At 46.5% G+C, this 14,638-nt stretch overlaps 1 protein-coding gene across 1 annotated transcript; it reads left to right on the top strand.

Annotated features, from left to right (window-relative positions):
- Positions 1 to 1,559: 1,559 nt before the first annotated feature.
- On the top strand, positions 1,560 to 2,901 carry LOC123086476 (nascent polypeptide-associated complex subunit alpha, muscle-specific form). Its single transcript, XM_044508242.1, has 3 exons — positions 1,560 to 2,325; positions 2,433 to 2,498; positions 2,624 to 2,901. Exons 1-3 carry the CDS (start codon positions 1,662 to 1,664, stop codon positions 2,635 to 2,637), a joined length of 744 nt encoding a protein of 247 aa, XP_044364177.1. The 5' UTR covers positions 1,560 to 1,661; the 3' UTR covers positions 2,638 to 2,901.
- The last annotated feature ends 11,737 nt before the right edge of the window (positions 2,902 to 14,638 follow it).

Here is a 14,638-nt window from a genome sequence, read left to right as displayed (position 1 = left end):
AGAGTACCAAATCTAGAGATCTTGTGAAATCACGGCCTCGAGTATGAAGGTGCAAGCTTTGACAGGGCCCCTATACTACCCCTACCAAGCAGAAGGGTAGTTTTTCCACTCCCAGTGCATATAGTCTATGCTACCAAGCATCCCCGGGAAGCCCCTGCTGGCATTCATCGTCAACAAGCGGGCTGTATCTTCAGCGTTTGGCTCCCTCAAGTACTCAAGGCCAAACACTGCAATCACAGCCTTGCAGAACCTGTACATGGAGTCTAGGCACGCAGACTCGCTCATACAGACGTACTCATCAATGAGATCACCAGGAACTTCGTATGCAAGCATCCGGATAGCTGTAGTGCATTTCTGATAAAAGGAGAAGACAATCTTTCCAAGGGCATCCTCCTTGCACTCGAAATACTTATCGTATCCGACCACCCTCTCCCGAATACGGTTGAAAACATGCCTAGCCATACGGAAATGGTGCCGTAACTGATGATGTTTGAAGAGCGGGTTGGGTGTCTCGAAGTAGTCCTTTCAAAGAAGGAAATGGCCGCTCTCTTGGTTGCGATTCAACGCCGGAGTGTGCCCCGGAACAACGACGACTACCTACTAAGGTGGTCATGGACGACCAACACAAGAACCACCATCTCCTCATCGTCGGATGAAGAATCATATGAGTCACAAAGGAAATTATGAAAAAACAACTCGTCGGCAGAGCCCATTTGTACCTTGTGGGCAAAACGTCGAACAACTTGGGGGCGTCGTCGAAGAAGCAAGCCGACGAAGAGACGAACGCCTCCCCTGGACCAGGTAGCTGGCCTGGCGGCGCCCGACGAGCTTGCCAGCGTTGTCAAAGGAGCTGGCCAGGGGTGCGGGGCCGAGGTGGTGCTTGCGGCGACTTTGGGGAAGAAGCTGTGGTGGTCTGGCGGCGAGGCGATGGTGGCGGCGACGTGGGAAGGTGGCGTGCCGCGGGAGAGGTATGTGGGTGCGGACTACTGGCGAGGGCACCGGAACTGGGTGGCGGCGACAGGGTGGGGACGGTCGAGGGCTTGTTGTCGATGGGAGAAAGAGAATGGCCTATGTGACACCGACTGGCGGGCCAGGCAGGTGGAGGAGTAGGCGCGCGTCCGTCTCGTGTCCACGCCGACTCAAATGAGGGCCAAATATGGACCAGGAATGGGTCGTTCGGCGGACGAAAAGCGGGCGCACGTCCGTTTGGGTTGACGCGTTGAGCCGATTTTTGTGTTTGTTTTAATTCAAACGAATACGTGCGGACGAAATGGATCGACGCGTTGGAGTTGCTCTTAGAGGGCATATTTGCACATCAAAAACCGTTCATATAATCATATTCTCACTGCATACCAGTATAAAAGGATAATGTGCTACCTACTTTTTGTGTGTGTATTTCTCAGTTTCTGGAACACGTACATTTAAAGATGGGCTTTGCATTTCTTAACAAGAAAAACCCAAAGATGGAATGTTTAAGCACGTAGGATTAATGTGGTAATGCACGATCTTTGTGCTCCCATGAATTGAGGCAATCCAGAGAGATATAAAATGGCAGGAGGAAGAAGAAGCCAGCAACATCGATCGTCCCTGTGAGCATTTGCTCTTGCGCTTCTTGACACTCCAATTTGCCAGAAAGAAGCAAAGATCCATATTTGGTAGCAATGGCAGCGTCGAGGTGCAGCACCACCGTCGTCTTGCTCGTCGTGGTCACGGTGGCGGTGGTGGTGGCGGCGGCGCTGATGCAGCCGGCGGAGGCGGCGACGAGGCGCCGCGCCGACACCCGCGTGCTCTGGTACCCGGGAACCAGGCAGCGTAGCCCCAGCGGCTTCCGTGGTTTCCCTCGCTCCAGGCTGTCGCCGCCGTCCGCGGGCAGGCTAACCCCGCCGTCGCCCAGCGGCAGGCCGATGACGCCGCCGCCGTCTCAGGCGCAGGCGCCGCCGGCGCCCATCTCGCCCCCGTGCACCGCCGCGAACCCGCAGCCCGGCTTCCCCGGCTTGCCGGTGGGCTTCGGAGGGTCGTCGCCCTCGCCGCCGTTGGCGCCGACGGACTGCGTGACGCCGCTGGCGGGGCTGATGACGTGCGCGTCGTTCCTGACGGGGAGCGAGGCGGAGACGCCGACGCCACAGAGCGAGTGCTGCGGCGGGCTGGGCATGTTCCTCAACAGCTCGGCGGCGGCGGACGACCGGTCGCTGCGTTGCCTGTGCCCGGTGATCCTCGGCGACGTGAACCGCATGCTCCCCAAGCCCATCGACCCCGTCCGCATGATGTACCTCCCCATCGCCTGCGGCGTCGTCCTCCCGCCCCAAGTCCTCTTCATCTGCTTCAGTACGCCAACGCCATTAATCTCTCTCCCTCCCTCCCTCTCGCTCGCTCTCTCTTTCTCACTCATGATGGATTGATTGATGATGATGATGATCTTGGAATCTATGCAGCTGGGCAGCCGACGCCGCCGGTGGTGAACCGGATTCCCGACTCCTGGAAGACCTCGTCTTCTTCAGGTCAACTACTCACTCACTCACTAATACAGTAGCACTTCTCAAAGTGAAAAAAAATCCATACTGCTCTTGCATGGTTAAGCTCGATTGCTTTCGGCTGAATTCTGATGTCTCCATGTGCTGTGCAGCCTTGTCGCCTTGAGTTGGTGCCGACGATCGGATTTGGTTACTGCTCATCACGCAGGCACAATTTATCTCGGGACGTACTCTATCTATCAAGTTTAATCAATTAAGATTACAAACGTGAGAAACTAGCTGGTTACTACCAACTTTGCAGCCATCAGAGTGGTCGACGCATCATGTGCCAGTTGTGGTGTAGTATTACTGATCGATGTAATAGCTATAGCATGTTTTCCTTTATCTTATTGAGAATGTAAACAAAAATATAAGAGCAGATTGCACCGAAGGGAGTATTGTCTCACACTATTTACATGGGTTTTTCGTTTGATGATCCTATAATGCCCATCTAGCCCTGGCTTGTGTTCAGTAACTTAGTATTTAATATTAGTGTGATGATGAATGTCCTGTCATGACGTTTTGGTCTAGTCAAAGAGCTTTGACCATCTACTGGACATTTCCTCCACAATTTTGGCCCTTCTCCATGTCACTTACATGTGGGATCCACCCGAGTAAAAACAAGAATAAACTCTCCCCCCTCTCTCTATCATTTACATGGGGACCCAAACTTAAAGAGGAAAAGAAAACTCACCCTTTCCACATTTTACAGGTGAGACCCACCTAAAAAGCAAAAGAAATATCAAATTTGCTAATTCTCATGTAGATGAGATTTAGTGATGTCTCATCCAAATTGTCCTCCTCATGATCTGGGGTGCCGAGATTCGTGCATTTTCTCTATCCCGGTTGCCAGCTCAAATCGGATGTATCGCTAATAGAGATAAATCAAGATCCTTACACTCATCATAGAACATTTTATACTGTAACCATTTGAATTTATAGAGGCTGATAACTTTCAATGTAGATCTGGCCAAATTTTTATAAAATTTGACTTACAAACTTAATATTGGGAGTAAAAAGGAAGAGAAAGAGTAAAATCAAAGAAACATGGAAACATGTATTACAAGTCTTTTAGATAGGCAAGATACTCCGCTTCTTCCCCTGATCTTTCTTTCCCTCTTCCAGCCGGGGTTCCCCTAGCATGCTCGGTGGAGGCTGCTGCCCTGCTGCTGGTACCGTAGAAGACTCCACCGCGCCGTACATGCGAACAAGCCGCACCCAGAACGCCAGGAGCCCGACGATGAAGACAGCCACCACGCAGATGCAACCGGCCAAGACACGGGTGTCCTTGACCTCGGTGGCCAGGACGGCGGACACCATGAGACCCAGGACGCCGACGCCGAAACCGTAGCCTCCTACGTCGCGAAGCTTCTCGACGACGGTCACCGGCGTGCGCGGCAAGAACAGTTCCGCGTAGGACTTGACGAGGAAGAGCACCGACCAGTAGGCCTCGTACGAGAGCACCAGCGGCAGCCGCCATGGGACGATGCTGAAGAAGAAAGGAGAGCGTCCTGAAATGTAGGCGTAGATCATGGTCGCGGTGATTCCTACAGGGCAGACAATCTGGGCGACGACGGCCATCACCCACCTCTTGGTACGGGATACGTGTGCCAGCGACTCCCCGAGCGTCGTCGCAGGCGTAGCCATTGACTATTCCGACGAGTTCTGCGTTTTCCACGGTGTTATGGAGTACATGGTGTGTGTTATATAGTACTAGTACATGGGATGTGTATATGGGAGCAATGCAAGTCTAATTCGGATCCCTTGAATATATATGGAAGGAAAAAACTAACGACATACGTGTGGCATCTTGTACATCGCCCACACGTATCCTTTATCACTTATTTTGTCACATGCGAACAGATGACATCAACAGAAATCTTTTTTGTTTTCAGTTTAAAAATGTTTTATCTCCTAATTAAAAAATCGAACTAAAAATCCGTTTTCACCATTAAATCCGTCTCGATGAGATTTTCAAAACTAGACCCCATGTTGATATATTTCGACGAATTTTTTTTTGCTCCAAAGTTGCCATAATGTTTATACTATAGTTGTCATAGTGCTTAAACTAAAGTTGCCATGTGGCAATTTCAGTTTGTAGAGCATGACAATTTTAGTATTTTGATGATAGCAACTGCAGTACTTTGCCATGAAAATTATTTTTTGTATGAACCATGGCAATTTTAAGTGTATGTATCATGTCAATTTTAGTTTATGGTTCATGACAAGTCTAGTTTCTTAATTCTCCATTTTATAAATGTCAAAAATAACTTTTAAATGTAGAAGAAAATATCTGAAACATATGATGGCAACTTCAGTGTAAACACCACGACAATTCATGTGCAATAGACATGACAACTTTTAACCCTAAAAGAAATTCGTCGAAATATATTGATATGAGATCTAGTTTCGAAGATCTTGTCGCGAGGGATTTAATGGTGAAAACGGATCTTCGATCAGATTTTTTATTTAAAAGATAAACATTTTAAAATTTGGAAATCCAAAAAAATTTCCACATGCATGCAGTGATGTGGCACATTCTGTGTATTATAGGGCATGTGGGCAGATTTCACTCGCACCACACGTGTGGGCGTTAGCGTTGTCTTATATGGAAACAATGAAAATGAAAACGCGTCTCACTTCGACTCCTCCAAGATACGGATTCAGACTCCTCACTCCTTGAATATATTATGAACAGAAATAATGAACGCGCGTCTCGTTTAGACTCCTCCAGTATATGGAAATAATGAAGGCGCGTCTAGGTTGGTCTCCTCAAATTTATGGGAACAATGAACGCGTGCGGCTAATGTTTGAAAAATAAAGACGGAGGAAAATTACCTAAATACTAACGGCCTCCCACACACCCCTAAGAGCGAACCGCGAGCTGACCACACTAAACGGTTCACTCCGGATTGTCATGCGCCGGCAGCTTTGGAGGGTCATCGCCATCGTTGCCGACAACCTGCGTGACGCCGCTGGCAGGGCTGATGACGTGCGCGTCGTTCCTGACTAGGAGCGAGGCGAAGATGTCGTCGCCGCAGAGCGAGTGCTGCGGTGGGCTGGGCATGTTCCTCCCCATCGCCCGCAGCATTGTCCTCCCGCCACAAGTCCTCTTCATCTTCTTCACGCCATGGCCAGTTCTTTTAGGCGCCTTAAAAATTAAGTTGCCTCTTTTCAACTTAAAAAATAAGCCACCTTCTAAGTTTGTTAAGACTTCTAAATTAGTTATCCCATAACTAGTTTAGAAGTCCCAATGATCAAGAAAGACGGCTTATGGGAAAAGCTGGGGAGGAGGCGTCTTATTTTTATGCTGCCAAAAGCACCGGCCCATGATCTCTTTCTCTCACACACACATGATGGGTTGATAATGATGATCTTGGAATATATGCAGCTGGGCAGCCAACGCCGCCGGTGGTGAACCGGATTCCCGACTCCTAGAAGACCTTCTCTTCCTCAGGTCAACTATTCACTCACGTTGAGCAAGGTAGAGCTACGTGGTACTGACCGAGAGGTCCTCCCTCGTTGCTCCCGCGAGCGACGGGGAGGGAACCCTAGCCGTCAGCCCACTTTCCCCTCCTCTCGCCCTCCCTCCCCCGCCGTCGCCGGCAGGCGCTGACGGGCAAAGCCCGGTCGGCGCGGCGGCGGAGCCGTTTTTCCTCCCTGCCTTATAACTGTTGGCGTAGGACAGCAGAGTTGGGTGGCGGCATTGTGCTCCCGTGGGGCGCAGTGGCTCGCCGACGGACCTGCTGGGCGGTAGTGGGGTTGTCTTCTGGTGGCGTATCGGTGACCTGGGGCTCGTGAGGGGTGCGGAGGCTGCGACGTGCTCGATTCAGCCGGGCGGAGGCGTGCAGGTGGCTGCAGGCTAGATCTATTCGGCTCTGGTTCTAGTGGCCAATGCACGACACAGGGAGTGGTTGGCGTCTCTATTCGCAGATGCTGGGGGTGTGGCTGGGTGGTGGTGCACGCGAGGTGACCGGGGACGGTGCTTGTCTTCTGGGGCGGCACTCTCCTTGGCAGTGCGCGGTGTAGGCCGCGAGCGGCATAGGCCGGAGCCTACGGGCGTCCCTTGGGAGACGGCGGTTGACGGTGATGGTGGTGCGGCTGGCTGTTTGAGGCCGCGCGATGGTGGTGCTGTTTGTTGGGGAACGTAGCATGCAATTTCAAAAAATTTCCTATGATCACGTAAGATCTATCTAGGAGATGCATAGCAACGAGAGGGGGAGAGTGTGTTCACGTACCCTCGTAGACCGAAAGCGGAAGCGTTAGGTTAACGCGATTGATGTAGTCGAACGTCTTCACGATCCAACCGATCTAGTACCGAACGTACGACATCTCCGAGTTCAGCACACGTTCAAATCGATGATGTCCCTCGAACTTTTGATCTAGCAGAGGGTCGAGGGAGAGTTTCGTCAGCACGACGGCGTGGTGACGGCGATGGTGATGTGATTCGCGCAAGGCTTCGCCTAAGCACTACGACGCTATGACCAGCGGAGTAAACTGTGGAGGGGGACACCGCACACGGCTAATGTAACATCCCAAAATTCTAAATTTTAAAATGTTATATTAAATAAATAGCTTTGATTGTTTGTTTGATTGTGGTGTGGTTGCTTGTGTGAAATTGAGTGAAATTTGAAACTTTTTGAAAGTTGAATGAGAGGGAATGAAATGACTTTCCCAAACTTTCACCTTGCATTTATGATCTCCACCAATTAAAATTCATTTCATCACAAAACCCTAGAGTGAAGATGATATGACTTCTTCCATTTAAATAAATGAAAAGAGTTTTGAAAATATTTGAATTCCATATGAAAATATTTCAAATTCGAAAACTTTATGCAACTCAATGAGTTTCATGAGAGAAGATAAAATGACTTCTTCAAATGCTAAGAAAGAGAGTTGGAAGTTTCAAATAATCAAACTGAAAGTCCCTTTGAAGTTATTTTGAAAACTCACTTTCAATTTGGAGTTATTTGGTTTTATTTAAATTACTTTTCTCCAAAAATAGAATATACAGAAAATAGGGTAAAATGATTCCCTACATTAGAAAAATGGAGAGAAATGAGTTTGAAATCATTTTGGTGTTTTAAAATATTTTTATTTGGTTTTTCAAATGAACCAGTAGTACTGTTTGCTTTATTAAATTTGTGTGAAATTTATTCGCTGCTGAAAATATATTCATGTTTTAGGAAAAAAAATCTGACAATTTTCATATATAATATGCCTATGTAAAATTTTATTTTTATTTTCATTATTCAATTTTTCCTTTTTTATTTCTATTTAAAAACAAAAACCGCGCATGCGCCTGGAACTAACTATCGCCCACGTGCGCAGCATAGTGGCATCGGGCATCCCATCATTTTTTTTTCTCTCCTACATGGGCAGGCCCAGGCAGCCATTTTTTTTCACTCTGGCCGAATTTTATTTTAAAAACAATGATGCGCGGGCGGCCCGCCGAACACTTTTAGGGCCATGCGAACATCCAACCCAAAAATCATCCATTGCGGGTTAAATTAATATTTAGGTTTGACTAGCTTCACAAAAAAATTATTATTTTTTTTCGACGGGACTTCTGAAAGTTGTCTCCTTTCTTCGAAGTCATTTTTTTCTACCTTATAAAAGTATCTTTTTTTAGTATTTTTATACCCCGTAGCTTATTATTTCTATACTAGTACAGTAGAATAATTAGATTACCAATTAATTTTTGTATTTATACATTACATCTAGAAATCTTTTAGCCGTAACTATTTTTCTTCCGTAAAATAGCTTGGCCCTGATTTTTCAAATAGCCATAACTTCTTACTCGTTCATCCAAATTAGATAAAACCAACACCTACATTTTTGTCTTGATTCCACATATATAGTGAATCTATCGAATAAACTTTTTGCAATTTTCGAATTTCAAAATTTGTTCAGATTCATATTCAAACTTTTTTTGATCGTATCTTTTTTCCGTAGCTCCGTTTCCAATGAATCCAACTGCATCGGATTCGTATTGAAATAATCTTTCTGTTCACACAATTAGTGTCATCTTTCCAACATATAATTTTGATCTTAGCCAGTTACTCTACTAGCCCACCAAAGAGTTGTTACATGACATTTTAAGCAGATTCAATGCCACGTTGAATTACTTGATCCGTTATTTTTAATATAGTAATTCTTTTTCCTACATGTTCATATTGACTTCATATATCCATTAGCATCATTAGTTTCAACTTTTGATCTTTTCAAATTTGAACTCAAAGCTTCACTTGATCATATCTTGTAATCTGTAGCGTTTTTTCAATTGATTCATTTTTCAAATTGAATCCCTAGGCGTAATCTAACATCTTGAGTCATCACCACACTTTTTCACTGAAATTAGAATATGATCTTGCAAAATAATTTGATTTGGTTCCTTTGGAGTTTTCACAATCTTCATTTGCATTTTCTTTTTGGCCTTTGAGTGATTGCTTATGTGTGGATAAAATTGCCTACTCACGACAGATTGATCGGAGTGTGACGAGTAGAACTATCTGGAATTATGAGTGCGAAGAATCTTCATCAACAGTACAAGGCAAATTCACAATTTGATCATATTTTTCCTATACCCAGTTTTTACTATGCATTAGTTCACACCCTTACAAGTTTGGATGAGTAGGATTGGGAATTGGGACTTTGCTATGTAGTTCATGAGGTAGGAACCTATGATCCTTGAAACACCTAGGGATTATTCGTTATGTCATATATTGCTTAGCCATTCTCGTAGACGGGGATTGGTATGTGTGATTCATGCAAGTTATGAGAGAAATAACAATTAACGGTAACTTAAGGTGGCAACATCAACACACATCTGGGTGGAATGGTTGGGGCACCCTGGAGAAACCAGTGGTTTGCCCAGGCACTTGGAGAACTAGTGCTTGCCCAAGGGGATTCCGGAGGACCCATGAGATCACCCTATGGAATGCCACCCAGGCTCAAAGGAATCATACGAAATTTCATGCCTAGAAACTTGTAACACCCCGGATGTAACTTGTGTAACTCTGACTCTTGCCATTTTCGGCTTTAAGTTATGAGATTCCCTTTGTGGTTGGGTTTTGTCTTTGTTTTGCATTTTGTTCATGTCATGCATTTTATATCATGTCATCATGTGCATCGCATTTGCATTCGTGTTCGTCGCATGCATCCGAGCATTTTCCCCGTTATCCGTTTCGCAATCCGATACTCCCACATGCACCCGGCGCACCCCTCTTGTCTCTTTTCGTGAGCGGGAGCTAAACATTCTCGGAATGGGCCGAGATTTGTCAAGTGGCCTTGGTACACCACTGTTAGACCGCCTGTCAAATTTCGTTGCATTTGGAGGCCGTTTGATACTCCAACGGTTAACCGGGTAACCGCAAAAGCCTCTTGTGTGTTGCAGCCCAACACCCCTCCAAAACAGCCCAATAACCCATCTAAACCATCTCCATGTTCTCCATCGTCGGATCACGATCATGTGGGCGAAAACCGCACCTCATTTGGACACTCCAAACTCCACCTACCTATAAATATGTGCACCCCTCCAAAATCTCGCAGTCCAAACCCTAAGTTTCATCTCCCGCCGCCACCGGACATGTCCGCCCTCACCAGACAAAAATCGTCGCCGCCCCGTAGCCAACCGGGACACGCCGCATGGCACCCCGGCCACCGCGCGCGCCGTCGGCCCGCGAGCCCACGGCCGGCCCGCCCCAGGCCCGACCGCGCCCCGGGCCCGATCGCGCCTCGCCGCCCGACCGCATCTCCGCCGCCGCCCATCCTCTCCGCACCAGCCGCTGACCGCGCCCGCCGCCGCCTCACTCCGCTCCAGCCGCCGCGCCGCCGCACAACTCCTCACCATGCGCCGCCGCCTCCCTGCCGCCAACGTCGCCTCGCCGCCCGCGCCCTCCGCAATCGCCAGCCGCTCGACCGCCAGAGGCCGCCACACTGGTCGCCCGCCGCCGCCCGGTGACCCCCTGACCTCCGGCGCCCTCGCCTCCATCGCCGGCCATCTTCTTCACCATCTCCGGCATGTTACTCCGGCCATCCTCGAACTACGTGCGAAACCCTAGATCTGGAACTCGCGGGGTAATTTTCGTCTAAGTCCTTGAACCCTAACATTTGTATGCCTCCTTCTACATGTCATATCTCGGTGCTCGGTGCTCCAAGTCATGCATATGATATGTCAAATTGTTTATCTCGTTGAGCTATTCATGTTAGCAGTATTTCCATGCATGTTACTGTCCTTTATGAAGCCATTTTCATTGATGCAAGAGTGCTATAAAATGTTAGCTGCTGGTACTTATCAGATCCTGATGATTTGTCATTTTTGTTGCATTTAATGTGTGCATCGTATGAGCATGGGGTCTACATGTGTTTTAAACTACAACATGCCATCTTTACAGAGGTGCAAGCCTTGTATTTTTGTGATCTATGCGGTGACTAGTACAAGCATGCAAAGTAGGCTCCACAATATTGTTGTTTTCAGGGACTTAGGATTTCGCGAAGTCCTTTTCCTGCTGTTATTTTGATGCCATGTAAACTTGATGCTACATTGAGATCCATGCTTATTTTGGGTTACTTCAGTAAGGATGTTTTGAACATGTGGTCATGCTCTATCCATTCATGCCCCTATTTGCATTATGGAGTGCTCTAGCATGTCTTTTTCTTGCTCTACTTTTGCTATAAAATGTTCCTGGCAGAATGTTAACATGTTAATCCATATTGCCATGGTTGTTACTAGTGATCCATGCATCCTATTAACTTGATCTTGCCATGTTTAGCTTCATGAACACGTCTTCTTACTGTTGGCATGCTTATGTTGTCATGCAATGCCTTGTGGTGAGTGGCATGAGCTCACAAAGTTGCTATCATAAATCTGTTAATGCCATGCTCTGTTTTTCACCAAGTCTGAAACTGTTAATAAAACTTGCTATGGTTAGATGGGTGCCATCATATCTTCTCTGCCCTTTTGGCTCATGTTCAGTAAGAGACTTTTGTTCTATGCATTTATTAGAATCATGCCATTCCTTTGTTTGCTATGATATGTTCCCGTAGCATGTTGTTTGCTTGCTCTTAACATTGCTTCCTGATGTTGTTTTTGACATGCTAGTGTTTTCACTAAGTCTGTGAAGCTGATATCTTTTGCACTTTTGCCATGCTTGTTTGAACCTGTTCTATTGTCATTTAGCCGTACCTCAGTGTTCATGTTTTGTCAAGCATCTCTTTTAAATCACTGTCATATGCTTTGTTGTCATGTTGGAGTGCAGTAGCTTAGTTTCTTGTTGCATCCTAAATGCTATCATGCTATTAATCGCAGTTTTGCACCATTCTTGTTCTGCTCGCCATTTGCAAACCGTGCATCCGTTTCCGGTGATATTTATATCAATTTCAACCGAAATCATCTCATCTTTCCAGCGGCATACTTTGTTTGCCAAGTTGATGCCTTGATCATTCTTTCCCTTCCAGAGCACACGTATGCATTGCATATCATGCCATGTATTGCATCATGTTGCTTGTGCATTGCACCGTGATTGATTGTTTGTTCATTTGTTCGTGTTCTTGCCTTGGGTAGAGCCGGGAGACGAGTACGTGACCGAGGAACCTGTTGAGTACGCTAACAAGGATCAAACTTTCGACGACTCTGAGAACTTTGCAGGCAAGATGACCATACCCTCGAAATCACTTCTATCTTTGCTTGCTAGTTGTTCGTTATGTTGCTATTCGCGCTACCTACCACTTGTTATATCATGCCTCCCATATTGCCATGTCAAGCCTCTAACCCACCTTCCTAGCAAACCGTTGGTTGACTATGTTACCGCTTTTGCCCAGCCCTTCTTATAGCGTTGCTAGTTGCAGGTGAAGTTAAAGTTTGTTCCTTGTCAGAATATGGATATGTTGGGATATCACAATATCTCTTATTTTAATTAATGCATCTATATACTTAGTAAAGGGTGGATGGCTCGGCCTTTTGCCTAGTGTTTTGTTCCACTTTTGCCGCCCTAGTTTCCGTCATACCGGTGTTATGTTCCTTGATTTTGCGTTCCTTACGCGGTTGGGTGTTATGGGAACCCCTTGACAGTTCGCTTTGAATAAAACTCCTCCAGCAAGGCCCAACCTTGGTTTTAACATTTTCCATCTAAGCCTTTTCCCTTGGGTTTTCGTGAGTCCGAGGGTCATCTTTATTTTAACCCTCCCGGGCGAGTGCTCCTATGAGTGTTGGTCCAAACTAGAGCCCCTTGCAGTGCCACCTCGGGGAAACTTGAGGGCTGGTTTTAGTTGTACGGATTGCTCATCTGGTGTGCCCTGAGAACGAGATATGTGCAGCTCCTATCGGGATTTGTCAGCACAGTCGGGTGGTCTTGCTGGTCTTGTTTTACCATTGTCGAAATGTCTTGTAACCGGGATTTTGAGACTGATCGGGTCTTTCCGGGAGAAGGACTATCCTTCGTTGACCGTGAGAGCTTGTGATGGGCTAAGTTGGGACACCCCTGTAGGGTATAAACTTTCGAGAGCCGTGCCCGCGGTTATGTGGCAGATGGGAATTTGTTAATATCCGGTTGTAGAGAACTTGACACTTGACTTAATTAAAATGATTCAACCACGTGTGTTGCCATGATGGTCTATTTTCGGCGGAGTCCGGGAAAAGAACACGGTCTTGTGTTATGCTTGAGCGTAAGTAGTTTCAGGATCACTTCTTGATCACTTCTAGCTTCTCAACCGTTGTGTTGCTTCTCTTCTTGCTCTTATTTGCGTATGTTAGCCACCATAAATGCTAGTGCTTGCTGCAGCTCCACCTTAGTACCCCTTTCCTACCCATAAGCTTAAATAGTCTTGATCTCGCGGGTGTGAGATTGCTGAGTCCTCGTGACTCACGGATACTTCCAAACAGTTGTATGTGCGGAGGATACCAGTGCAGGTGATGCTACCGAACTCTAGTGGGAGTTCGACGAGGATTCGGGCCGTTACTATGTTTCTTTTCCTGAGGATCAGTAGTGGAGCCCAGTTGGGACGATCGAGGATCTAGCATTTGGGGTTATCTTCCTTTTTATTCGGATTTGACCGTAGCTGGTCTTTGAGTGTATTTGGATGCTGTATGAATTATTTATGTATTGTGTGAAGTGGCGATTGTAAGCCAACTCTTTATCCCTTTCTTATTCGGTACATGGGATTGTGTGAAGATTACCCCTCTTGCGACAAAACTACCATGCAACTATGCCTCTAAGTCGTGCCCCAACGCGTGGGAGATATAGGCGCATTGTGGGTGTTACAAGTTGGTAATCAGACCCATCCCTGACTTAGGAGCCCCCTGCTTGATCCAATCGCTGACGTTGTTGAGTCTAGATCAAAATGTTTTGAGTCTTAGGATTATATATATTGGAGAGTAGGATTCTTTTTACTCCTCAGTTCCTTTGTTGCTCTTGTGAGGCCTCATGACGTAGAAGTTTTGACTCTCCTCTCCTCAAATTTCATGATTTTTTTAGGATCACGCGGGTATCTTGGAATCGTTCCGATAGTCTTGTGACGAGAACATTGTTCTTGGTGCCTGTTGTGGCAATGTCCCGGGGAGTTGAGCTCCGAGGTGTTGTCGTCACAATTTTATCGTTGCAGTTCTAGAATACCCGAGTTCGCCAATATCAAAATTCTCTTTTATGGAGTTGTTGGTGAGATAGCCTCGATGCCACCTAGTACTGGGGCGGGAGTTCTGGAGTATTGCCATAACTCGTATAACAGATGCTTTTTGAAGGTTGAGGTACATGATTTCCGAAGGTTTCTTGGTTATGTGTTGAAGGATGGATACAACTGGATGTAGGATTTGTTAGTTTGGTTGAGATATTATGCTTCCCCTGTATCCCCAACACCTGATTGCATAACCAGAAAGTTTCGGGAGTTTTATAGGTGGGAATTCAAGTAGCTCTAGTATTTCTTCCCGCAGATATTTGGTTTGTGATTGGGCAATCCTTACCACTTATTTTCTTATATTCGTACCTTGTTGCTTTATTCATATATCTTTATCGAAGTGGCTTCTCAACTTTATGGACGTGTGATGATTTACTTTGGAATTCATTCGTTCAACCTTGTTCGAATGATTATTGTGAAGAATATATGTTGCAATTTTGATCCATTGATTCAGCTTG

The sequence above is a fragment of the Triticum aestivum genome, chromosome 4A (genome assembly GCF_018294505.1).
Source record: "Triticum aestivum cultivar Chinese Spring chromosome 4A, IWGSC CS RefSeq v2.1, whole genome shotgun sequence".
Classification (NCBI taxonomy): domain Eukaryota; kingdom Viridiplantae; phylum Streptophyta; class Magnoliopsida; order Poales; family Poaceae; genus Triticum; species Triticum aestivum.
Note: the sequence above shows the minus strand (reverse complement) of the source record. Positions and strands in the feature narration are given on the sequence as shown.

Excerpts from the sequence above, each read along its gene's own strand:
- LOC123086476 (XM_044508242.1), top strand. The coding sequence starts at position 1,662 with ATGGCAGCGTCGAGGTGCAGCACCACCGTCGTCTTGCTCGTCGTGGTC. Across the intron at positions 2,326-2,432 it reads AGTCCTCTTCATCTGCTTCA|CTGGGCAGCCGACGCCGCCG; the intron begins GTACGCCAACGC and ends GAATCTATGCAG.